This window comes from Meles meles, chromosome 2, assembly GCF_922984935.1.
Source record: "Meles meles chromosome 2, mMelMel3.1 paternal haplotype, whole genome shotgun sequence".
In the NCBI taxonomy this organism is placed as follows: domain Eukaryota; kingdom Metazoa; phylum Chordata; class Mammalia; order Carnivora; family Mustelidae; genus Meles; species Meles meles.
Window position 1 is genome coordinate 209910968 of NC_060067.1, and position 26758 is coordinate 209937725.

Consider the following 26758-nt stretch of genomic DNA (forward strand, 5'->3'; position numbering starts at 1 on the left):
TGAATAAAAAATCTTTAAAAACGAGAGAAAGTACTTCGAAGCACCTCGTATCTTCCTATTTTCACAAGGACTGTCGTGTACGGGTTAGATCGACACTGACCGTGAGCTTATGGCGTCACACCTGGCACCAGGACAATGTTGAGGCCTGAGGGGTAATCACCATGTGCATTTGTAGTCTTAGCTTTGAATCTAGAATGAAACTCCCATTTCCTGTAAAACACTTAGCTTTTGGGGGGCACCTGGGTGGCTTGGTCGTTCGGCGTCTGCCTTCGGCTCAGCTCGTGATCCCAGGGTCCTGGGATCAAGCCCCGCATCGGGCTCCCTGCTCGGTGGGAAGCCTGCTTCTCCCTCTCCCACTCCCTCGGCTTCTGTTCCTCTCGCTGTGCTTCTCTGTCAAACAAACAAACAAACAAATAAAACACTTAGCTTTTTTCTGATGCAGCATGGGGCAGCTGTGAGAACCGGACTTAGCCGGAGACTGGGGCTATTTTGGTCTCTGACTATTTCCACCACAGCAGCTCGTCAGAAAGCGTGGAGGCGCCAAGCGGTAGCTGAGAACTTGGACACGTTGTGATTATTTTTAAGATTAGCATTTCTGAAAGGTATGTTTTGGGGATGGCGGCTTTTCAAAATTAGTGTGCTTCTCAGGCTATAAATAGGCCACTGGTTCCCTAATATAGATGTTTCCATAGCTTTTACCGTGCGTGAGGGTTTGAAGAAGGCAATATTGCAGGTGTGTCCTGGGCCCATGAAGATGGAACATTCTAGAGTGTGGAGGAGCACGTGTTCGGACAAAGTCCCTTCTCAGAGCTGCAGTCCAGCGTCTCTTGGGAGATCCCAGGTCGGGGTAGCAGAAGTCACAGAAAACTAGCATTTAAGTACCTTCCATTGTGGAAGAACCTTGTTTTCAAAGGGCAGGGAGCTTGCAGGATGGAAGAGAAAGACACAGGTCCAGGCAGATCAGGAACTTCCCATCATCACACCGGTTTCGTTTCCCACCTGCCCGTAGACTCATGTGTCCGTCCCTCCAGCCCACCCAGCAGGTGGCTGCCGACCGGGCTACTCACACGTGGGCAGTGGACACAGCCCGCCCTTGCGAGGGTACTGCCTGGGGACAGTGCGAGGGTCCTGAGACAGAGATGGAGAGACAGAGACAGAGATGCAGAGACAGAGAGACATACAGACAGAAACACAGAGACTCAGAGAGACAGACAGACAGAGACTGAGAGGGACTGTGACAGAGACAGACAGAGAGACAGAGACACAGAGATGGAGGCAGCCCCTGACTGACGGAGCACAGCCCCGGAGCCGTCCCTGCTGCCCCGTGCTCAAGGCCTGGGCTTAAGGTTGAGCCCGTCACGGCCCCTGGCCTCTGGGTAGCCCGCAGTGGCCACTGCGTGTCGGTGACAGCTCCCTGAAGTGAAATGAGAGCTGCGGCATGCCGGCCGTGCCCTGGGCCCCAGGGGACATTCCCCTCAGCCCGGTGTCACGGGGACCAGAGCCCTGGGGACCCGTGACATCAAGTGAGGATGGACAAGAGCCTGGCCTGGTCTGAGGGGTGAGGGGGGATGCCTGAGGAAAGGCCCATTCACCGAGGCTGTGTGGGGCCCGGGGAGGCCAGGCTACAGGCAGATCTGTGACCGCCTGAGGACGGGGCACGAGAGGCAGGTTAGGGGATCGAGCTCAAGGTGGGGGTGGCAGGACCACGGATACACGGTGCCCCTGACACACCACAGAAACGTCATCGGTCGCCGTGAGCAGACGGGGCTTCCTGTGGTGCCCTGACACACCACAGAAACGTCGTCGGTCGCCGTGAGCAGACGGGGCTTCCTGTGGTGCCCTGACACACCACAGAAACGTCGTCGGTCGCCGTGAGCAGACGGGGCTTCCTGCGACTGCACTGGCCTGTCATCTCTGGGTCAGGCTGTGCCCCTCGTGGCCTGTCCCACCTGCATCCCCTGCTCCTTCGTGAAGGCTCGGGGCCGCCACTTGCCCACACGCAAGCCTTCTCGGGCTGACAGCAGTGGCCCAGCCAGAGGTTACGATGCACCATTTAGAGCATACAAAATCATGAAAACATTTTTGAAGGCTCTGAGTTAAAGAATATATGTATTTTACTTCTCTTCTGACCAAGAGATGAGAGGAAAGAACCAGATCGTTACTGTTGTGCTTCTCCAGTTTCTTTGCCCGTAAAGAAATACTTTCTACCTAGATCTTTGCATCAAAAATGTAAATCCCGAGCCAGATACCGTCGGGATTCTGTATGGGAGTTGATTCCTCCGCAGGCTCCTAGCTTGGGGCGAGAGGGTCTCTGCTGCGGACTGATGTAAGATTCTGGCCACACCGCCAGACTTCAGGGTGCTCTCGTCAAGGAGCTCTTACCGTGCACCGACCTTCGCCAACTGCGGGCACTCCCGTCGCCAGTTGGCGGAAAGCACCGGCTGTGTGAGTTGTGCGTGCCACGGGTGTTTGCACCCGGCCGGAGGGGACGTGTCCGGGAGCGGTTCTGCTCCTGCGGGCTCCGGGACAAAGCCTCTGTGTGGGTCACGCTGGAGACGTGCCCGGGACGGTGCTGCATTGCCCTCCGCTGCATCCTTGCCACCCCTGCCTTCCATCCAGGACCTCGTGGGGTTTTGTGGGTTTGACCCCCACTCCCCGGGACACTTTCTTCCTTCATTTCATTTGTGAAAATTACTCACCAGCACCTTTTCTCCTCGGTTGTCAGATGTGTGTGCCTGGCCGTGGGGTTCTCACCACCTTCGTAGCAGGTCGCCTATGCTGTTCTTCCGTGTTAGCTCATACGTAAGCTACTCTGCCCTGTACTTCCTCTTCCAGAAGCGTCAGGAACTGCGGCCATCCCGTGGCGTTAGGACCTGAGCGTGGGAAGAACCTCATGTACACACGCTGCGGGAGCAGGGGTTGTCTGGAGCACCCCCGGGCTCTGGCCACCTGCTCCCCCAGTGGGAGCCCCCCCAAGTCTGGGTGTTTCGGGGTCTTCACTCAGGGAGCTCAGAGTGTGGAGCCGTGGCTCAGACAGGGAACAGTGTGGGGTGGGGGGACCCGCTCCAGCCCGTAGCATCACGGGACCGCGGTCTGCAGTCCCTCACTCACTGTCATTATCTTGTGGTCCCCGATCCACGTGGTCGTGTGCTGTGCACGTCGTTCTTGGGGTGGGGCCCTTCCCACTGTGGAGCTGCACACTCACCTGGGCACGGCCATCCCGTGCCGTCTCACAGGTGTCCTGTGTTTGCACGAGCGACTGTGGCGCCTGCCAGTTGACTCTGCCTTCCCTCCCTGCTCCAGTGCGCCATTCCTCGGCTTTCCGCCCCGCCAGGATCTCTCCCCCAGTGGGCGTCGCACGCCTTTCCCAACCTCCAGAAAGGTTTCCGGGATGTCACCCCCGTATGCCAAGTTCGCTGTGGGTTTTTTTGTGGCTTCCCTGTGTCAGAATTCTCTGCTACCATTTTTGCTTTGCTACGAGTTGTTAATCATGTATGGTTTTAAAATCAGCTGCTTTGTATCCCTGGAGCCTGTGGACATTTATGGGCAGGATCACCTGCTGCTGTCCCATCTCAGAAGGTCCCCGCCAGGGTCTGGAGACAGGACAGTGCTCCCCGTGTCTGTTCTCTGGAAACACCTGTGTAAGGGGGGCATTAATCTTCTCCCTAAATGCTTAATAGAAGCCGCAGGTGAATTGACCTAGACCTGAAGTTTTTTTTTTAATATTTTATTCATTTATTTGAGAGAGAGAGAGATCACAAGTAGGCAGAACAGCAGGCAGAGGGAGAGGGGGAAGCAGACTCCCCACCAAGCAGGGAGCCTGATGCGGGGCTGGATCCCACGACCCTGAGGTCATGACCTGAGCCGAAGGCAGAGGCTTAACCCACTGAGCCACCCAGGCACCCTAGACCTGAAGTTCTTTTAACTGGAGATTCCCTTTCTGTGAGAGACGTGGGACTAAGCTGTTCCATTTCTTCATGCGTCCATTTTGCCATTTTGGTAAGTTGTGTTTTTCTCAGGAGCCTCTGTCTCATACAGACTCATTCATTCATGTGGAATTGTCCGCAGTGTCCCGTAGCGGCTGTCAGCCCGTGTAGACATGCCTCCACCACCTGGCCGGTGGCTCACGCCTCCCCCGCCCCTCCACGGCCTGTCTTGCCGGTCGTTCATCCGTTTTCCGTCTTCAGGGTTGATTTGTCTCTGCTGCACCATTTTCTCTGTCTTTTCTGCCCTCGTATGCATTTCTTCTACTTTCACTGTGTTTCATTTGCTCTTGTTTTTCTGGCTTCTTCAGGTGTTTCCATCATTGGTTTATAGCTTTCTCCTGACGCATTTAGGAGTATAAATTCCTGTTTAAGTAGAATTTACTCACATCCCATATGTTTGGAAATGTTATAATTTCATCAAGTTTAAAATAAGTTCATTTTTTAAAATTACAAAAACAGTATTTGCTCATTGCCTTAAAGTTGGAAATCAGGACAGTGCAGTAGGAAAAAACCCAACCTGTGCTCACACCACACAAGGCAGGACAGCTAGCGTGCTGGGTGTGGGCTTACAGTACCGTAGTGTTGTCGTTTCCTTGCACAGAGTGCACACACACACACACACACCTGCCCGCGTGGAACAGTGTGAGGCACTGAGTGTGCATCGTTTTCCTTGCACAGAGTGCACACACCACGTCTGCCCACGTAGAACACTGTGTGGCTCTGATGGTTTCGTGGCGTCTCTGCGGCCCCTCTCAAACAGCAGATCGGCAGCGCGCTCACGCTCAGCACCCAGCACGGGAGATAAGCCTCTGAGGCTGAGAGCGGCAGGTGGCGAGGCCGGGGGAGCTTGGAGGAGGGCGCTGCTCACGAGGACCCCGGAGGATTCAGCGTGAGAAGCTGTGGGCGCAGCGCACCTGCCGTGGCTCCCCAGGCGGCTCTGCTCTGAGGCGATGAGGTGTGGGACAGCCGATGATTCCTTTTCTCCACGTGAAGGAAAGCAGGCACACACGAATGATGAGGGGAAATTTATGTATTTCTTTTTTTAACCGGACCTGGGAAATTTAGAAGAAACACGTAGTTCCATGAGGAGCTGTCACTTTTGAGCGCTTGTATTTCCTGAGAGCAGCTGCTCGCAGACCTTGTGACTCAGCCTCGGTCTGTCGGCTGCACTTGGCGGGTCCCACGGCCGACGCGCTCCGGACGAAATAGCACAACACCGTGTTCCGTTAATCCTGTGTGACCGAGGAGGGGCCTTCGACACACTGACGGGGGGATCTGAGGGCCGTCTGGGGTCACCGTCTCAGGGGCAGTGGCCTCGGCTCCGCGCTCCGGTCACGACTGTGCCGGGGCTCGCAGTGCGGCCGTCACGTTGTCAGGAGAGCCGGAGAACTCACTCAGAAGTAACAGTGCCACACCTCGTGTCCGCGTGCGGGCACAGCGTCCGCTTCGGCAGTGGCACGGAGCTGGCCGGGTGGGGGCGCAGGCCCGCGGTCGGCCGCTAAGCGAAGAAGCGGGGGTGGGCTGCGCCGTGGCCTGGGGTCCGGAGCGCGGGGCGGGGGGGTGATGTGTCCAGAGCGCCAGCACCGGCCGGTTCCCGTCTCTGTCACCTGGAGCTTGGCACGAGGCAGGCCATCGAGGTGCATGAGGAGAGAGGCCACACAAGCGACATGCGTGTGGGCACAACCGATTGTGTGTGCGTCTGCGAGCAAAGCCAGAGGGTGGAATTACAGCCTGGAGTAGAGCGTACGGGCAGGGAGAGTTTTACTCCGCACAGTAACCGTGCCTGCGCCGTGGCCCACAGACGTCACACACACTCCGACTCCCCACAGTAATCCCACGGAGCTGCCGCTCGGGAACGAGAACTCCCCCAACACGAGACTTCCTGGTGAGGGTCGTGCTCCTGGGGCCACTCGGCCGGGCCTGCAGAGTCGTTGGCTGGCGTGGACCCTGTCTGTGCCACCTCCAAGGGGTGGGGGGGACACTCGCGACCCCTGGGTGCAGGACTCCCGTGGTGGCTGTCAGCTCTGTGACCCCCCAACCACCGCCGTCCGCGAGCCCTGCCCGATGCCGTGCTCTCGTCGGAGGCCTGGGGCGCATGCACGGCTGACCCGGGGCCGCTCACCGTGAGCCCGGGCTCCTCCTTCTTTCAGGCTGCGACCTGGTGCTGGTTCTTGCACAGGACCTGCTCCTTAGGACTCGTTCTCACATCCGAGTAACTCTTAGAAGGCACCAAAGTAGAATCTCAAGAAACAGGAATTAACGTATTTTCTCCACGGCCACAGGCCTGAAATTTCACTCCCAATAAAACCGCAAGAGCTCTGGCATCCCCGAAACCTCACGGCTGCCACGACTGCAGCAACAGTGGGTGCGCGCAGTCTGTCCTCGCGCGGGCCTCTCTGGAGGAACACGCCGGCCGCGCATTTAGTTCCGGGGAAGTCCCAGGTTCCCCGTCAGGTAGTCCCTTGAGATAAAGCTGAGAAACACTCAGGTAAATATTTTAAATTCCTTTTCTACTGAATCTGCAAGATTCTAACGGAAAACTTAGCCTGCTGGGTTTGTTGTGGTTCCATTGTACAGAATGCCGTTGTATTTGAATTTGTTTTTATAGAGGAGGAGCTTCCCGATCGACCCAAGAGAAGAAGGGCAAGAAAGCATAAATCCAGGAAGAGTTTCAAAAATCCCAATAATGATCATGCGGAACCAGCAGAATTAGAGAAACAGAGTCTTTTACAAGAAAAGTCACAGCCACAGCCCACAGATGGCCCCACGATCAGTAGAAATAAGAAGAGGAAACTGAAGAAAAAGCAGCAGATGAAGAGGAAGAAAGCCGCGGGTTTACTCACCGCAGCCTCTGGCCGCAACTTCATGTACCAGCCCGAGGAGGGCGACAGCGAGCAAGGAGCCCCGGCAGACAGCGATGGGGACCATGAGGACGACTCCGGGGAGGACCGCGAGGACCGCGCAGACGCCCGCAGGGAGCACCAGGACCGTACAGATGCCAACGAGGACGACATTAAAAGTACCGATGAGAAGGCAGATGGGATCCTAAACTTTCTGAAGTCTACACAAGAAATTTATTTTTATGATGGTATGTTTTTTACCATTCTTCTTTTGAATAATGGTATCCATGTATTTGGAAAAAATAAATATAGTAAAATAGTTAAATGCTTAAAATATAGAGCATTAAAACATTCACAAAGTAAGTCATTAGTTTTGAGGCAAAGATCAGAATCTCTCCAGTACGGCTGGAGGCGTGCCAGAGAGCGGTGCAGCCCCCAAGTGGAGCCATGGCCCCTCATGGGACTGGTGTCCGGTCCCCACCGCTTTCAGCCCGATGTCGGGGGTGTGGTGCTGTCGGGAAAGGTAAGTGCGGACGGCAGGGCCGACGGCCTCACGCTCGTCTCCGGGGGCTGCTCGGCCGTGGTGCGAGCACAGGCATGCTGTGGTTCACCCCCCGCACAGGACTCGCAGATTTCAGGTTTTTGGGGAGCGTCTTTGAGCAGCTGTCTGTGTTGCTGCAGGAGGTGGGAAAGGGGAGCAGATGTATTCTCATGGGTGCTAACTCCTCGCGCTGGTGTCGACTGACTGACGCCGACCTCAGGATCAGGAAGCAGCAGGGGCTGTCGAACTGCCGTGTTCACCCCAAGGACAGAGGCACTCGGGATGGACGTTGCCTGCTCTGACGATGTTCCAGTGGATTCAGGGGCAGGGGTGGGTTTGGTGAATCCCGATGTGAACAGGAACTTGACCTTATGAACCAGACTGAGAAATACTGGCTCTGGGATAATTTGGGGGATAAGGAACTGATTTACACAAGGGTGTGAAAATGCTGTTGTTAATGGATCAGTTTTACCCTTTCCCCTTTAGCACGCCTGTCAGCGCTGCGTCTTGACAGAGTGAAAATGGACTTAACAGACCCAGACGAGGCTAGTGGGAACACAGCGCTCATAGGCACAGAAGCCTCAGAAAGACCTAAGTATGGGACCCGCTGCCTGTGAATCTGGGAGGTTCTGCAGAAAAGCACCCGAGAGGGCAGACCCCAGAGTAGGTGACACCATGTGAAGGCTTAGCGGCGCTCCACGGCCTCCTCCCCCTGGGGGCATCTGCTGGCTGTGCATGTGGGCACTGGAGCAGGGTGCAGGGGAGGGCCGGCCGAGCCCTGGGAAGCTCACCCACCGGCACAGCTTCAGCCACAGGCAGACCTCAAGAGGGGAAGGGGAGGCCCAGCGGCTGCCATGTGTGGTGGGGAAGGAGAGCCAGAGAAGCAGACACTCAGCGGGTCCCTCAGAACCTTTGCCAGATGCTGCGCCCTGGGGCAGAAGGTAGGGAGATGCCAGGAGCTTTGACAACGCAGTGGACCTCGGCAGTTGGGGTGCTGACGGGGCTGACAAGGCTTGACCCCTCTAGGACCCCAGAGGGCCACACACTTGGAGCAGGGGTGTGTGGGGGTGTCTGCTCAGTCCCCCAGGGCATTTGGCCAGACCACCGTCAGACTCCATCCCCACACACTTACATGCAGCAGGAGAAACCACGAGAAGAACGTGCAGCAGAGACGTTGATGTTATCGACAGGCGTTGAAAGAGCTGCGATTAATAAAAAAAATAGAAAAGGTGAAAAAATTGGAGAATTTCACCAGATAGCCTCAATCTATTAAGACAGTCAAATGGAAATTCTGAGAAGTGTGGTCACTGAGACTAACATCTCCATGCTGAGTGTGAGCAGGAGGGCAGTTCAGCATGAGAGAGAACAGTGGCCAGGAAACAGGCAGACAGGGGCTCACGGGTCTGACACGCATGCCCTGGAGTCCAGGACGGGGTGCTGGGGGCATGTGCGGAGATAGCTGGAGGTCCCCAAGTTGGGAAAGGCCATCAGGTCGTAGACTCAGAATGCTGTGGGAGCTCCAGGTGGGATTAATGCAAAAAACACACCCAGAGCACTCACCGTGCAGCGGGAGTGGGGACAGGGATGCCCGAGGCCAGTCCGTAGAGCTGGGCCGTGTCTGGGGCCCTGTCGCCGCCCAGGACTCCCAGCAGCGTATCTGGAAGGTGTTGCAGGAGGGCGAGGCGCAGACAGGCCGGCCTCCTCAGGCTTCAGCAGCACGAGTTCGCTGCTCACGGTTCACGTCCTGCTCGGACGGTCTCTCCCGGCGACTTCGGTGCAAACAGCTCATTCCGAGCAGAGTGCCCGGTTGGGAGCTTAGGCTCGGCCGACGAGAGTAAACGTGAACATGCGTTTCTGTGACCCTGGCTTTGCTCAGGTGCCTGCAAGCATGGGGACTCAGCCGTGTCCCTGGAGGCCTGTCAGGAGCTGCTCCAGCGTCTCGAGGACCACAGCGTGTCCCCCTTCGACGTGCTCCTGGTGGATCACATGAAAACGCTGTTACTCGTGCGAGACACCGCGAGCCTGCAATGCGCCCTGGAGAGGTTCCCGGCGTGTTGCAACATGCCGCCCGGTACGTACTGGGTCCCTCGGGTTTGCCTCCAAGACCCCGGTTGGAGCCGCGGGCCGTGTACGCAGCTTGTCGGGACACAGGGATGTGCGTGTACGCGGCTTGTCGGGACAGGGGAATGTGCGTGTGCGTGGCTTGTTGGGACACAAGAATGTGTGTGCCGTAAGCACGACTCATGGGACAGGCACAGAAGGACCTGTGCCGTCTGATCTTCCAGACGGCGAGCTGTGAACCATTAGGGCCAGATGTCACCCATTTGAATGTTCCCCCTTCCCTTCTTCCTTCTCCGCTGTACGGCTAGGAGGTTAACTTGCTCTGCCTGCTGAATACCTTGGAGACAGATGAATTACAAGATGACTTCTCCCTTGTGTACCAGCCTTTATAGAGTACCCATTCCACACAAACCTCCAGGTGCGGGGCCAGTCGTGCTCAAGTCCTCCCAGTGCCATGGGGCTGACTTCGTGGCAGTAGCTGGAGATGGGCGGTGGGGGGATGTGAAGCCACAGGGAGTGGGCAGACAGCCACAATCAGAAAGTCAGGGCTTTGTCTGGAGGACCACCACGCAGAGCCCCACACCTGACCCACACCAGGCCCATGGCCGAGTGAATGGAGGTGTTCTGCCGACTTCTCCAAGAACGTCAGAGTGGCCACACTAACCATTTCCACCCAGAAACCTCACGGTGCTGCTGGAAGGTCAAGATTAACACAGTATCAGATCAGGTGAGAGCACGGTAAGGCCATCCCAGTGTGGCACAGGGAAGACAAGCAGGGGAGTGACAGGGATTGTCAACACTTCATTCTCCAGCTGGGGTTGCCGCTCACCGAGCTGGGGTCCTGGAGGAGCTGCCCCCCAATGTCCTGAATTAGCGTGTTTGGTGAACTTCATCAACGTCTGCCTGTTTCGTGTTCTGTTCTCAGCTGCTGGATTCTCAGAGAACGGGGCAAACAAAGTCCTGCCCTTGGGAGCTTGTGTCCTGGGGGGGAGACGAGAGACAAGGTCGGGAGCAGACACCAGTCGTATGTGCCCTAGACAGGAGGCTCGTGTCCTTGTGGGGAGACGGGAGACGAGATCGGGAGCAGACGCCGGCCGTGTACATGTGAGCTGGGAGTCTGCGGAGAAGGAAATCCTGCAGGAGGAAATATTCCTGCAGCCGGGGACAAACGCACTGGAATGGAGTGTGGTAGACGTCACATGGGAGCAGGTCATGGACACAGACCGACGGGATGGAGGGTGACCTGGTCGGAGTGCAACATTGCCCGTGCCATGGCTACGGGCTTCTGCTCCCAGATAAAAGCAAGCCCCCCGGCTCTCGAGTTCAGACCAGAGTGAAGGGTCAGGAGCAGGAGGCCAGGCGCCTGGCTTACAGTGAGAGAAGCCATCTGGAGCTGTGGAGGTTCAGGGAGGCTGTGCGTGAGGGCCGCAGCGTGGCCACGTGGGCAGGCGTGGGCCTGAGCCCCTGGAAGAGCCCAGCAGTGGGCTCTGAGCTGTGATGCTCCGTCGGGCAGTCCCGGGAGAGGGATCCTCAGGAGCCAGAGTCACATGGGGCCAGACGGGATGCTGGCTGGACACCCGGCGTGGGACTGAGAACGGGGAAGGTTGCCAGGGGCCACCTTCACGGAGCAGAGAAGGTGGAGGAGAGCCGAGAGCCGTGTGGGGGCCCCTGCAGGAGGCGGCATGCAGAGTCTGGAAGGAGTGTGCGGTGAGCACCACGGAGGGGAGGCTGATGCTCCCACGGCCCTTCTGTTGAGGGGCCACAGCCCAGCGGGGGTGGGCAGCCGGAGCTCCCTGAGAGGCTTACCCAGTGTCCACACTCAGTGCTGGTTCTCCTGCGTGGAGCAGACTTGAGTTTCCATCAGGTTTCAGCTCAAATTGCAGAAAGCCAGTTTTATTAAGTTAAACAAATATAAAGTATTTATGAGATAAAAAGAAATGATTTTAAATTTTCAGAATTTGCATTGTGTTCCTCCCACGGAGGCCTTTCTTCTGCGTTCCTCTGACGTGTGTCGGCAGAGTTTTCGGCCACACGTGGGGACTTAGCAGGGATGTTTCTCTCAGCTTCTTACATCCGCGTCACTGGACAAGTCTCATCAACAAGCACACTCACTTTCCGTACTCGGTGGAACTTAACTTACAAGCACTTGAAGCACTTTTCTTAGAAACAGAGTCCCCGTTAGTGCGCGTAGGAGATGCGTTCCGAGCTTTTCTGCTCAAAGCTACTTTGTAGACAGTGCGTGTTACGAGCAGTGAGGCCTGTCTTCGGAGGCCGGTGTGTCTGACCATATCATGGGCCTGGCATGGGCAGCAGGCGGCCAGGGGACAGCAACATTTGGCGGCGGCACGGGTCCCTCCCGACCGCTCAGCCGTTACCCTTCCTGACGCTGGGGGAGTTCCTGGCTGCACCCCAGTCGGTCTCCTCACACGGTCCTGCCTGTGTTTGCAAGCTGGGACAAAGCTGGTGCACAGGAAGGGGGGCCACCTCCCTGACTCCTTATGCTTCCAGCATACAGGTGCCACGGGGCCACCAGGAGCCTGGGCCTCTACTGCATGTTGTCCTGTGACCCTCCTCGATGCCTGGTGAGGGAACGAGAGGTCAGGGGCCAGGCCGCTGGTGCGGGCAGCAAGCACATTTGGAATGGCCTCTGCCCTGCGCCTCTGTTCCCAGTGGGCAGGGGCGGACCTCCCTGCGCAGTTGCCTGCAGGGACCGGGCTGCAGGGGTGCTGACCGCTGGTGGCTCCCGAGGGCAGTCCCCACTCAGTGGGGGGTGGGAGGCCCCTGTGCATCGGTGGCAGCCTGTGAGGAGTGTCTGGTTAGGATGCCTGGCACCAGAGCCAGAGAACCTGCACCCGAAGCTGGGTAGGCCCCTGAGGTGGGAGAGGGGTGGGTTGAGCCAGAGGCCGGCTGCAGGGCGCGACAGGGCGATTGGGCTGGTTCTGCATGTCCACGCCTCTAGGGGCTCCGCCTCCGACCCCTGAGCGCTCCACTCCCCTGCACGCTCTGCTCCCCGTTGCGCACGCCGCCGCCTCCACTGGGTCTCCGTGTGCCCGTGGCTTCCCCTGAGCGCCGGTGCGATTCTGGTGGGTTTTCTGAAGGTCCAACACAGCCTGCAGATGGCCGGCTCTTACCCGAAGGAAATACCGACCCCCAGGATTTCTCCGTGTGCCGAGGGCTAGCGTGCTGTGGCCGGTATCACTTCGGCGCCGGAGCCGAGCTTTATTGGGGTTTCTGCGGGCTCTGCTCGGAGCCAACAGCTAGGTTCTGTAAGACCGACATGGGCCGTCTTTGTCTGGGGTTTTCCTGTGCTACTTTATTTTCTGTTTTACATTGTGTGCTTGTTTCCTAGACCAGGCCAGAGTGCTCTTGGCTTTCTTTAATTACTGGATCACACACATCCTTCCCGAGAAACACCGGGAATAAATCCGTGTGTCTGGAAGACCGAACATTTAGCAAAAAATATCAAAGGCAAGCATGAGGTCAGCAGAGACATTCCTACAAAGAAGACAGAATCCCCCCCATTTCCGTTGTCACCTGGATCCCGGGAACTATGAAAACATCCCAGCGCATTGTTTGTGTGTGTGTTGTACACAACGAGCAACACGCACTCCGAGACTTCGAGAAACTGGGATAAAATGGACCTTTCTCAATTATCGGAAATTGCTGTGACTCAGATTACTACACAGTGGTCCTGTTTTTTTGATTCTTGTAAAATTTGAAAATGGACGTTCTGTTAAATGTAATAGATTGTATAGTTTGAAATTGTTTATTTTTATAGAGTTAAATAAACTTGTATTCAAAACTCTGTTTTAAGAACACTTTATGGACATTTAATGTTGTGGTTTAAGTCACTTGATTCTGGTCGAATTTATTATTTTCTTCCTTGTTGCCTCTTCTGTGCTTTGAGAACATCAAGAACATCATTTTCCCAGTCTGACATTTCCTTTTGTCTTGGTGATAGTCACCTGTTTGTAGGATAACTGGGTTCTAGAAACACTTGTCAGCTGACTCACATTTTAGGAGGTCATTAGCTTTGTCCATGAAAATGTATTTTTTCATTGTGATAAAATATGCATAACATAAAATTCATCAGTGTACGATTCAGTGTCCATGAGTAATCTGCAGTATCGTGTTCAGGCTAGACAACATTCTGTGATAGCGTATGTCACATTTTGTTTACCGGACATCTGGCTGTTGTGATTAGTGGACACCGTGCATGGAATCCTGTGTGGACACATGTGTTCCCACCTCTCAACGGGTAGGGTTGCTGGGTCTGATGCTAACTCTGTGTGCGACTTCTTGAGGAAATGCTGGTCCGCTGTCCATGGTGGCCACACCATCCTGCATCCCACCAGCCCTGCATGGAGGTGCCATGCCCCCACATCCACACTGACACTCTTGTCTCCTGTTCCTTGGCGGGAGCCATCCCGAAGGTGGCAAAGTGGTGTCTCCTGTGCTTTCAGTCCACATCTCCCAGGCGTTGATGCTTCTGAGCACCTTTCCGCCTGCTTGTGGGCCATTCTCTTTTTCAGGAAACACCTGTTGAAGTCATTGTCCATTAGTGAGTTGGATTATCTGGTTTCTGTCATTGGATTATAAGAATTCTTTATATATTCTAAGTACTAATCCCTTATCAGAAAAATGATCTGACAGTGTTTTCTCCCATTCTGTGGCCTGCCTGCCTTTTCTCTCTCTTACTACTGTTCCAATTGTTTACATTTTGGTGGAGTCCAATTTAGTTATGTTTTCCTTTCCTGTGTTTCCTGATGCTTCATATCTAGGAAATAATTGCCAGATCAGTATCATAAGGTTTCTCCCAAGAGTTTCATAGTTCTTCATAACTCTTACGTTTAGGTCTTTGATCCATTTTGAGTTAATTTTTATATATGGTATAAGCTAAAATCCAATTTTATTCTTTTGTGTGTGGATATTCAGTTTTCCTAGGATTGTATGTTGAAAAGACTGGCCTTTCCTGATCTTGACACCCTTGTTGAAAATCATTTGACTGTGTATGTGAGGGTTTATTTCAGTGCTCTCTGTTCTAGTCCATTGGTTTGTATGTCTATCCCTATGCCAGGACCACAGTCTTCATTACTCTAGCTTTGTGAAAGGTATGAGATCAGGAAGTGTAAATCCTCGAGCTTTGTTCTTTTTCAGTTTGTTTTGGCTATGTGAGTCCCCTTGGGATTCCATGTGAATTTTTAATCTAGAGTTTTCTGTCTCTGGAAAAAATATGTTTGTTTGGTATTTTCGTAGGGATTGCCTTGAGCCTGGAGATCACTTTGGGTGGTGTGATCATCTCAACACTATTGTTAAGTCTTCTACACCATGAACATGGGATGCCTTTCTGTGTATTTATGTCTCTTTCTAAATTCCCTTTAACAATGTTTCGTAGTATTCAGTGTACTAGTCTTTCTCTCCACCATTAAGCTTAGTCCTAAGTATCTTATTCTCTCTGATGCAGTTGTAAATGAAATTGTTTTCTTAATTGCCTTTTCAGATTGTTCATCACAAGAATAGAAATGCAACTTATTTTTATATATTGGTTTTGTACCTTTTCAAATTGTTCATCACAAGAATAGAAATGCAACTTATTTTTATATATTGGTTTTGTATCCTGCAATTTTGCTGAATATTAGCAGTGTCTGTGTGTACTCCCTAGAGTTTTCTGTATACGTGATCATATCAGCTATGAAGGAGATCATTCTGTTTCTTACCTTCCAATTTGGATGCCCCATTCTCCAGAGATCCTGTCCCCTCATCACCTCTCCATGTCCTTAAGAGATGCCTGTTCCACTAACTGGAACCTTCTGGAGACAGATTGGGACAGCCAGTATTTGCTACCTGTTCTGGAGATCCATCAGTTTGCAGCTAGGTGCTGTGGAGCAACCTGAGCTTCATCAAAGTCAGTAAGTGGAACCACTAGCCAGACCCGGACATGAGCACAGGCCCACACACCCCAGGGCTGGGACCAAGAAAATGATTGCCTGTGGGCAGAGTGTGCGCCCGTCCTAGAGGAGGCATTTTGGGGAGGCCACATCTTAAGGTGGGGGAGGAGAGTAGCATCACGGGTCACTCTTCCTGAAGTCTGGCTCCTCCCCGCTCTGCCCCAGGCAGAAAGGTCACCTGCACAAGGGTCCTACCCATCCGCTGCCTCTTCCTCTCCTTGAATAGTAAGTCAGCATAGAATGTGGGTGACGTCTGAGACCCAGGAGTCCTGCCACGTCCTGCAGGGACAAGGGACCACGCCACAGACGAGATGTTAGCCGTTACTTGCCTTCAGGGTCTCCCTGACTGGCCTCAGGAAACCTGTCTTTTCACTGTGCCAGGCTGTGAACCTCCCCACAGTGCCTGTGAATTAATAAGCCACGTCTGCCAATATGAAAATATTGACAAATTCATTAATTTTCCTGTTAATTCTTGCTTTCTAATTTGTGTCTCTTCATTGTGATCAATGTGCATTTTTTTCTGTGCACGGCATGTTAATACACGGTTGATGGAGAGGAAAACCCTCCAGTTGGCAGACAGACGGGGCCCTTTTTTTGGTCTCATTCCTCTTAGCACAGAATCCCTGTCAACTCCCTTCCTCGCTCCTCCCCACCTCTGGTTTTACCTTCTTTGTTTCCCAGACCACACCTGAACATACACAGGAGCAGGATGTAACCCCACCGCTGGCAGGGGAGCAGAGGCGATCAGGGCCAGTGAGTTTGTATATTCTTATTCAAAGGAGAAATAAAATCCCTCTTCTACAGAACAAAAGCAAGCAAATCCTGTCTCTAATCTGTCCACCTAAAAATGGTAATCTGTTTACCACCATGGGGTTGAAGTTGGGTGATAATTAGGTGAATTTATTGTTTACAAAAGTGCAGGATATTCACGGAGTCCATGTGACCTGTGCTCTGTGAGCCAGTCTCAACAGGGAAGGAAGCTCTCGGGAAACGGGGCATCTATTAGCTTGCTGGGATGGAGACTGGCACCTCGAAGAACAGCCCGTCCACACCTTCCCGCCATCGGAGACCCCAGAGGCCTGAGAGGAGACCTCCGCATGCACACAAGCATTTCCTGCCCCCACGACCCCAGGCTGCCCTGTCTTCAGAGAAAAGCTGCCCTGAGTTCACTGGCACCGCTTGGCTGAATCTGGATTTTTCTTCTGTGTCCAGCACGTGCTTGAGCCCTAGCATTTTCTCCAGGGAACTTGTCATCTCCTTTGGGAACACATTCTTCAGAGACTCTGATGAAAGCCTTGGGGCTTCTCCAAAATAAGGAGCAGATGTACGCATCCACCCCCCACCGCACACAAACCTCACTCACAGCTTCAAAGAGGCTGCCTATTCCCCCAAACCCGTTCCCCGGTGTGTTAGTGCTCTCCTTCTGCACAACACGTGACCAGAAAACCCGTGGCTTAAAGCAGCAGCACGTAGTGCCTCCCCGTGTCTGTGGGTCCGGCGCAGGCTCAACACCTGGCTCGTGAGCTCAGGGTCGTCTCGGCTCTTGGCGGAGCTCTGCCCCGTGGTTCGGGACTGAAGGCCTGGTTTCCTTGCGGGCTGTTGGGTGCGACATCTCTCAGCTCCTTGAGGACCCCCACGTCCCAGCCGTGGGCCCTCTGAGTCCCTCCTGACCTGGCAGTGACCCTTCACAGCCAGCAGAACACTCTAGGAAGAGCCGAGTCTTCGCCAGGGCTCCCTCTGATGGATCAGGCCCCCGGGACGCTCTCCCTTTTGGTTAACTTAAAACTGATGATTGGGGAATGTCCAGGCACTGCAGGAAATGTAGACAAGCCTTTATTGGGCTCACACTGCTCATAGGGCACCCGGCCATGGCAGTGTCGGCCACACATGGGATGCCTGGTGCATGTGCACACGAGTCGCAGCACACGCGGGTGTCCGTGTACACGTGCGTGAGTCAGCACACGCAGGTGTCCGTGTATACACACATGAGCCAGCAGGCACACGTGCCTAGTTTGTATACACGCAGGTATCCCGAATATACACACATGAGCCAGCACACGCGGGTGCCCCGTGTACACACGCGTGAGTCAGCACACGCAGGTGCCATGTGTGCACACACGAATCAGCATGCACAGGTGCCTAGTATGTACACAGGCGTGAGTCAGCGCATGTAGATGTCCCATGTACACACTCCTGAGTCTGCGACTGTTGTAAATATTCTACGATTAACTCAAGGGAGTGCCCCGGTCGTGGGACCTGGCGCGGAGGGGCAGTGGGACTAACGTAGTCCTGGCGAACTGGCACTGAGTGACCCCCCCCAGATTATGACTTTGATTTGGGGGAAGCCCAGCAGCCTTCAGCAGTTAAAGCCCAGATCGTTAAAAGTCCCCCAAGTGAGCCCCCATTTCTCACATCTTGATTTTATCTTCCTTTTTGCTACTTAAATATGGATTTCCAGAAAATAACATCAAGATGGACTTCACATGCTAGACCCTCTTCTTTTTTCTCCCTTCAGTGGATGCTTCAAGAAACACATTTCTAGAAAACAAACACATCGTGCAGAGGCGGGCGTGTGGCCGCGGACGCTCACTCCGGTCACCCGGCCCCTTCTGTTTTACGAGAGAAGCTGGAGGCAGGGGCTGGGATGTGCTCAGTGGCGCCGTTCAGGTAGGATGTAGATTACAAGATTTAAGTGTGGGTACAAAGTGTGGGGAACGCACTGTCGGCATCCGGGGAGAAAGAAATCACCTTCCGGGGAGATCTGGGGAGAGATGCAGTGTCTGAGCCGCTCCCTAAAAGCCAGGTCGGAGGACGTCGTCTGGGAATCCTGGAGGAGGGCCGGGCCTGGCTGTGGCCGAGAAGGAGGAAGAGGGGGAGCGTCCCCGGTCCCGCGGCTGTTTTCCATCTGCACCAACAAGGCCAGGCAGGTGACTCGCAGAGCCGACACACCTTTGCCAGAAATTACCGCAAGACTATCTCCCCCTCAAATTTAATCACCACGACCCTTGCCGGAAACATGTGTCTGAAAGTAAAAATGTTGCCCTAACGGACTGGAACATTCCAGCACAGGTGTGGACAGTAACCGACAGCAGCCGCCCATCCGAGGCCGTTCCGGGGAGCAGATGCCAGGGACGTGCCACAGCTTCACGTGAGCTCCTCAACAGTGGGCGGTGCACACATTGTCACCGCGATGGTCTAGTCCTGGGGCCTTTCCAGGAGGGACGGGGTATCCACCGTCTTACCACGCGCAGGACACTTGCATGTGGCCATTTCCCAGGTGCCACTTGACCTTCAGATGTCCCAGCGAGCCTGAGACAAGCCCGCGCAGAGCCAGCTCCATTTTTCAGTGAACAAAAGGTAGTTTCCTCGCGTCTGTCAGGAGCACACTTGGCCGTGTCCGCAGGGGACAGAAGTCCTTGCTTCCGTACCGGGGACTACTGGCCTGGCAGGAAGCTAGTACCCAGCACAGCCTCGCCCCGGCAGAGGGAGACCAGATGCGGGCAGGGGGCGTGCATGGCCCCTGAAGACAGAGGCCCCTTCGTTGGGTCATGTGCACATCGTGGGGCTGAAATGCACACTCATCTGGGCTGCTTCGGGATCCGGGTGCCTGAGGACAGCAAGGAGGGGTTTGCGCTGCTGTTGAAAAGAAGCCCATGTTCCGGCGAGCTGTGTGCATGGGGACAGTCAGTACCATGTGGGGGGCGGAGCCGTGTGGACCAAGTGTGGAGGAGGCCCACAGGCCAGGACCCCGGATCTCCTGATCACACCCGAGGCGGCCAGCCCACTGAGGCTTGGGAAGGAAAGGTCCAGAAATAGCCTGTTCCCAGGTCCTCGGTCAGCCATCCTGACGGTCACTTTACAGAGTAAATACCCCACATCGGCTCTTGTGGCCCAAGAGGAAATTTTCATGGCCTTGTTATTTGGTTAAAGCACACTTGGCCAACTAAGAAAAGACAAATGGGGATTTCTCACAGGCTCTATTCGCAAATAAAACGGGGCCTGAAGTGTTGTTATTCTGCTGAAGTTGATGAGGTGTGCGGACCCGAGTGCAGGGGAGCGTGCAGACCAGCCCGAGCTGGCCCGCAGGGGGGCAGGTACGGCAAGCTGGGGTGCGGTGGGGACCGCCCTGGCCTGGGGTCGCCTTCCCCTGTGCTCTGGGAATGTGGGGCACAGCCTTGCACTTGGGGTCAATGGGCTTCCTGGGAGGCCAGGCCCCTTGGCACGAACCACGGTAGCTCCCGCCACCCGGCACTCAGGGCCAGCAGCCCTTGCGTGATGCTGTCCACACAGGAGGCTTTTCCCACCTCCACATCTCTCTCGAACCTGCTCCTGGGAGCCGCCCACCAAGGCCCTCAAGCTGAGAGATCGCCCTGGAGCGGGGTTTCTTTAAAGACACAAGCTCACAACGCACAATGATGAGGAGAAGGGAGAGGAAACAAAGGCACTACAGCTTTGGAAGGGAGTGAACCAAAGAAAAGGCCACGCGCAGACCAAGAACGATCATGGGATAAAGTGAGCAGCGTGATCAATTCAGCAGCTGGGGCCCAAGACACAAAGGAGCAGCCGACCAGCCACACCACCGATCCCTCGACACAGTTTATTCAGAAGGACACCCCACGTTGTGAATTGAGTGCCCCCCCCCCCACAGTTCACACAGTGAAGTCCTAACCGCCGGTGGGACGGTGTCAGGAGATGGGGCCTTGTGAGGTTTACTGTGAGAAGAGGAAGACCAGCGCTTGCTCCCTCTGCAGCATGCGAGCGCACGGCGGGAAGGCACGTCCAGAAGCCCGGAAGAGACCTTCACCGAGAACTGAATGCCAGCACCTTGATCTCAGACTCCCTGCCTCCAGAGCTGTAACCAGCCGGTCCACAGTGTGTGAGCAGACTAAGACACAGGCCACGCTAAGTCAGCCAGAAGCTCAAGATTCGACAAGACCAGGTTCTCAAGAGGAAAGGTAGAGTTCAGGGCTGAGGTAAGGAGGAGTCCTTGGCAGTCCACTAAGAAGCTTTCTGATCCCTAGACCTCCCCTCCCCAGCCCAATGCAGCCAGTGACCGTGCCTTCCGTACCCCAGCACAAGACGGAGCTCGAGTCTCTAGAGAACACAGGCTCCGAGGACGGGGTCCGGTGCCACCAAGAGCCGGGCTCCCAGCTGACACCGAGGGCATACCGAGTGCTCCCTGCTCTGTGTTGGGATTGCTGCTCAACCATTTCTTCATTGCACCCCTGGGGTTCATGCTCTGAGGCCCAGGAACCACTCCTCCGTGACACCCACCACATCTAACCATGTGTTTCTGGGTGACATTGACCACCGTGTCTGCCTGCAGATTGCGGCATACTCTGGGGGAGGTGCTGTCTGATGTGGCTTGTATCCCGTCCTTGTATCCCGTCCTTGGTCCTAGAGCCTAGTGTTTGGCACAGAGGGAGACAGACGAATAGATGAAGGCCTAGGATCCCACGTAGGTCATGCGGAGAGGACGGGGGTGTATGGCATACCATGGACCAGAGTGAGAGGCAGGAACTGGCAGTGGGGCTCCAGAATGAGATGCACAGTCGAACCTGAGAGACCCTCCATTCCAAAGCACAGGAAGCCAACTGTGCAAGGGACACGTTGCGCTGGTTTAAAATTCCGGAGCTGAACCAGATAGAGCTTTCTAAGGTCCTTGGGAGGAAAAAAAAAAAGCAACCAGAGGGTTTAGAAAGCTGGGTGATGCCAGGTGTTGGTGTGGCTGTTAGAACAATGCGTTAGGTGGACACGGACATCACAGACAGAACACTGAACAGAGAAAAAAGTGAGAAACATGGTGAGATGTTCACATAAGTTAAAAATGTGCACACATGAGACAACAGTAGCATTTGGCAAGAATATTAAGATAAAGGACAAGCTGTAGAATGACCATGACAGACAGATTGGAGTGATATGGGGAATCAAGGAGAGAGGTGGATAAGTGATGGTAAACGAGAGTGAGCAGGAGAAAAGTCTGTGTGTGGATCAAGAGTGATCACAAGGGATAAAATGAGCAGCAAAATTAATTCAGCAGCCGGGGTCCAAGACATAAAGGAACAGACAACCAACCATACAACCACACCCTAACCAACCAACCACACAATTAACCAACCAAACAACCACACACTAACCAATCAGCTAACCAACCACACACCGACCAACCAACCACACAGCCAACCAGCCACACAGCCAAACAACCACACATCCAACCAAACAACTACACAAACATCCACAAACCAACCAATCACACAGATAACCAAACACATAGACAACCACACACTAACCAATCAACCAACCATTTAAACACATAACCAACCAACTATACAACCAAACAACTACAAACTAACCAACTAACCAATCACTCAAGCAACCAACCAAACACACAAACAACCACATACCAACCAACCAATAACGGCACAACCAGCCAACCACACAGCAGTCAACCAACCAACAACACAGCCAAACAACCACACAACCAACCAACCAACCAACCAACCAACAACACAAACATCCGGAAACCAACCAACCAATCACACAAATAATCAACCAAAGACATAGACAGCCACACAACCAACCGATCACGCGCTACACAACTGACATACCAAAGAAAACAGCACACACACACACAAACCACAGCAGAGCAAGCTACCCAACGTGGCAGGTATTGTGGTTTACTTACAATTTGAAACATGAGATCTGTTCTTTTGTAAAAATTGGATATCTCTGAGAGAAGGGCAAAAGAACTAATGAAATTCATATTAGATTTTTTAAATGTCAAAAGATTCCAAGAGAGTCCTGCATATGCTGATAGGCACACAGAAAATTATCTGCAGGCTTAACTGCTATTTGCTGTGTTTCGTTCACTTGCAGCAACTATAGCTCTAGGATGTCTGAGTACAGGGACAAAGTGAAATTTAGGAAGTAAGTGTAGCGAGAGCCTCGGGTCTGGAGATGACAGAGGCCTTGTCTGTCGGAAGGTGTGCGGCCAACACGAAGAGCAGAACAAAGTACTGCTGCTCTTCCCAAGGACCAAGACACGGGCCTTGGACGTGGGCTGACGCTGGGTCCAGCTGCGGGCCCTGACTCTGCAGAGACACTCATGAAGACACGGGAAGGTGGCTTCTGGTTTTCTAGTCTGCAGAGCTCTCAGCAGCCTCGGTTGTGAGTGTGGCTAAAAGGAATTTCTTAATGAGAATGCAGTGCCGAGTTGCCAAGCTGGAAAACTGTTTACTTTTTTAAAAAAGCTCCTTCGGGCACGTATTGCATGGAGCACTGGGTGTGGTGCGTAAACAATGAATCTTGGAACAGTGAAAAAAAAATTAAATTTTTTTAAAAAGCTCCTTCAGATATTCACTCATGTTTTAGTATGCATCCTCTCTCTTTTTTAAAGATGGATTTTATCTATGTACATAGCATTTTCTATTATTAAAAAATTCTACATTCATTCATAAAATTGCTAAGTGACATTGAAAAGGGGTTCAGGGAGGCATGTTTCAGTGACAGAATGAAAGGGGAGACATGAGATGTTCCCAAGAATCCCACTCGAGGTCGACCATCGGCCACTGAGCCATGTGGTGTAGCAGCCGGGACTCAGTCTGGCGTGTGCCCGTGTTCTCCCCACTCCGGCTTGCTGAGAGTCGCCTTTGTGTTCGCGAGCTCTCCTCCTCCTCGTTCTGTTGGCCTTGTGACCCGTGGGAGCCTGGGAAGGGCCTGATGTGAGGAGGCACGGAGAGACCACAGCCCAGCAGCGGAGGCCGAAAGCGGCACATGCCGCGCTGCTCGGGGGCCATCCGCAGGCTGAGCCGGGCCTGGTGCTGAGGTCCCTGCAGGACAGACTCGGTCTTGCGGGCTCCTCCTGCCGCATCACCGCGGGGGAACACCCTGGGCAAGGAGGAGGGTCTCGCTGAGGGTGCAGGGGAGGATAGAAAGCTTCTCCTCTCCCCACTGGGTTCCAGGCGGAGGCCCTGAAGGTTCACCCACGGAAGACAGGGTATCACGCGAGAACAGTGCAGTCTGTTAGCAGGTGGACCGCCCACCCTCGCAGGAGAGGCCCCCAGGAGCAGCTCCGGGGCTTTGCAACCCGCGCTCACACTCATCTGGACAAAGGAGAAACCTCCGCAGCCAGGTGACAGCCCAGACGAACGGAGTTCAGGGACGTTCATGGGCGGCAAACAGAGATGGCCGACATCGGGGAGCTAATGAGGTTATGATTATTCGGGACTGACGTGCCTGCCTAGGGTGGCCAGGAGCCTAGCTCTGCCCTCCTCTTGCTGGTCTGCGAGCGGGGGACGCCTTTACAGAGGGGACTGATGTCCTGGCTCTAGGCAAATGGGGCAGGGGCAGAGAGCTGCTCTTCCTCACCGCTCAAAATCCCCGACACGGCCATGTGGCTGGTGTTGACGTGGGTGCTGTGGCCCCCATAAAGGGCCCTCTGGCTCCCTCTAGGGCTGGCCGGCTGGGGTGCGGGATGCGGGGCTGCTGGGAGTGGGCCTGGGAGGAGCAGGCCAGCTGCAGGGAGCGAACACTGCGGAGCAGGTGGGGGACCCCTGGCGCGTGGCTGGCGGTGGCTCTCCTGCAAGTGGCATCGTCTGCTTTGTCTAGAGCTCCCTGCAAGCTTCTGCACAAGCCCAGCGGACTGTGGGCAAGAGATAGAAACGTCACCTCTTCCGGAAGGTCAGGGCCGAGGGCTGTGTCCTGGAAGAGCAGGGCCCTTGTGCACAGAGATGTTTCCTCGGAGCTATGAGTGAGGAACCAAAGCGCCGACCGCGTCCCTTCCCTGGAAGAGGGGCAGCGGGGCGGCAGCAGGCTCGAGCCCTTTCTGGGAGCAAAGCCCAGGCTCTGTGCCCATTTGCCTATTTGTTCATTAGTCGGTTGCTGGTTGGATTACCGCACATTTTCGTGACTCACTTCTAGGTCGTGTGAGGTTTGCGACCCGGGTCTGTTTGAGCCGCTTGGACTCTGCAGGCCTCGGCAGCCTCTGGGGATAGAGCCACCTCTTACCAAGTCCCGGACGTAAGGTATACCTACCTGACCTCGAGTGACCACGCAAACCGTGTCCCGCGCCGTGACCGCATGGGGAGTGGACGTCGCTGTGCGCTGGCGCCCTCCCCCGCTGTCCCGGAGATGCCCTTATGGCTGGGACCCGAGCACGGTCACACCACGCATGGGGCCATGTCTTCCCTCGGCGCCCACTCTGGAGAGATGGGTCCGTGGCCCCCGTGTTCCCCGCGAGGCTGCTGCTCGCTCGCTTCTGAGCCCGTGTCCCCATGGCCAGGGTAGGTGGGGAGGCCTCCAGCTCACGATCAGTGTGGAACCCGCTGACGCCGGGCGCCTGTGGGCGTTCTGTCTCCGGAGCGCCGCCCGGCTTGGTCTGCTGTGGCCGATGGTCTCCCGGACCGGCCGCACACCCTCCTTCCCTGCTCCGCCTCCTTCCCCCTCCCTCCGGGAGAGACTGGGTGTGATGTCACCTCCGTGGGGTGGGCGAGGTGCTCTCTCTGCCCCTCTCTGTGTGTCCATCTCTCTGTCTCTTTCTCTCTGTGTGTCCGTCTCTCTGTCTCTCTCTCTCTCTGTCTGTCTCTCTGTCTCTGTGTGTCCGACTCTCTCTCTCTCTCTCTCTGTCTGTCTCTCTGTCTCTCTCTGTGTGTCCGTCTCTCTCTCTCTCTGTGTCCGTCTCTCTGTCTCTCTCTCTCTGTCCGTCTCTCTGTCTTTCTCTCTCTGTGTGTCCGTCTCTCTGTCTCTCTCTGTGTGTCTGTCTCTCTGTCTCTCTCTGTGTGTCCGTCTCTCTGTCTCTCTTGCCCCATATAGACTCATGGAGTTTCCTTGGGCCCACGGGACCCCCTTCAAGCCGGCCCGTGTCCTCCTGGCATGCTGCGTCTTTGAGCGTGCCCCTGCTCTCCGAAAGCTCAGCTGTGCTGGCGAATCTCACGCTTTCCGTGCCCCAGAGTCGGGACCAGCCATTTCTCCAGGGAGCAAAGGGGTGATATTTTAAAATACAGATCTCAGAATCAGAATCAGTATTTTTCACAATCCTTCTTCCCACAGGCCCCCACCCAATGTGCTGCGTAGTATCAGGTGGGCTTGGGGTCCCTTCACCCCCAGAAACCTGCGCCGTTCCTGGCACGCATGAGGCGCTGACTGAAAGAAGCCAGAATGTCAGTTTTCTTCCTGCCCCTAGACTGACAACCTGAGCTGAATTTCAGCCCAAAATAGTGTGCACGGGCTCGCAGTGTCTAATTCGACTTCACTGAAATACCAGTTTTGTGTGAATCCGCCCACTGGGAAGAAAACGGAAGGAGGCAGGGAGGTGCGGCCCCGAAGCCGTGTGTTCTAAGACCGCGGAGCACGGCCGAGGCCGGAGCACCGAGGGTTTGGAGCGCCAATACTCTGTTGTTTCATTCGGCTCAAATTACTTCCCTGTTTTTCCATCGTTTTTAAGCCGCCCCGAAGCTGGGATCCCGGATCTATTTCTAACCCCCCTGCAGGAGACTCCACTGGTCTCTTGCATAAGGCCTCCCGGTGTTTTAATTTGGGATCTTCTCATCACGAAGAAGCATATTTTCAGTCTCTGCATCTTGGCCTCCTCCTCTTGCTTCATCAAGTGAGACGCGATCACAGCCACCCCCGAGCTCCACCGCCGCTGTGGGGCCACGCGGCACAGAGACTGTCCTCACTGCGTCAGCGGCACAGCACACGGTCCCCATGCACCCAGCCCCTTGCGGGTTTCCAGTCACCACTAGTAAAACAGCGGCAGCCACCAGCGTCGCTCAGGGCTGACAGCCCTGTCCGTCCACGCAGGCTCCTGCAAACCCGCACCCCACGGAATCTGTTCCTCATACCCCGGGGGCTGGATGTCCAAGCTCCGGGTGCCAGCTCGGGCCCTCACTGGGCAGAGAAGAGCCGTGGGTTGTCCTCCTGGTGCTGTCATCCCGACCACCCCAAGACCTCACAGGACCACTCTCCTCTCCTCCCAGACCCTGGGTGCGCACGGCCCCGTGGGGGCTTAGAGCCCCACCTGCGAAGAGACTCAGTGCACAGCACTAACCAGCCCTCAGAAAATACTTCATCCTTCCCAGGGCACCTATGCAGCCTCGGCCTTCGTGACACCTGCTTTATAGACCTATGGAGCAACAGGTGGACAGACAGAGGCAGCAGGAGCCAGAAGGTTCAGCCAGGAGGTGGCAGGGCCCTCTGACATCGTATCCCGCGTCCTCGCCTTCCTCGGGCTGTCATCCTGAGAGCATGCGAGCTCGGAGGTTCTGAGGGCAGTGGACGCCCAACTCCGGCCGGGCAGCTCTGTGGCTGTGTCTGGGCCGGACTGGCACCAGGGAGCCTGGCTTCTGGGTGTCTGCTCCCCGAGCTGCGCCAGCAGCCCCTGAG

General features: G+C 55.0%; 1 protein-coding gene across 5 annotated transcripts in view; it reads left to right on the plus strand.

Annotated features, from left to right (window-relative positions):
- Nucleotides 1–13252, plus strand: part of ERICH1 (glutamate rich 1) — a 48838-nt gene extending 35586 nt beyond the window's left edge. Inside the window, exons 4-7 of one of the 5 annotated variants that reach the window (XM_045993911.1) lie at nucleotides 6595–7074; nucleotides 9244–9438; nucleotides 10106–10155; nucleotides 12778–13251. In XM_045993911.1, the coding sequence (XP_045849867.1) occupies nucleotides 6595–7074; nucleotides 9244–9438; nucleotides 10106–10155; nucleotides 12778–12906 (854 nt within the window). In that variant the 3' untranslated portion in view covers nucleotides 12907–13251. Of the gene's footprint in view, nucleotides 1–6594; nucleotides 7075–9243; nucleotides 9439–9736; nucleotides 11308–12777 lie in introns of those variants that run through there. The other 4 variants (XM_045993921.1, XM_045993932.1, XM_045993941.1 and 1 more) reach the window with 4 other exon arrangements.
- Nucleotides 13253–26758: the final 13506 nt, after the last annotated feature.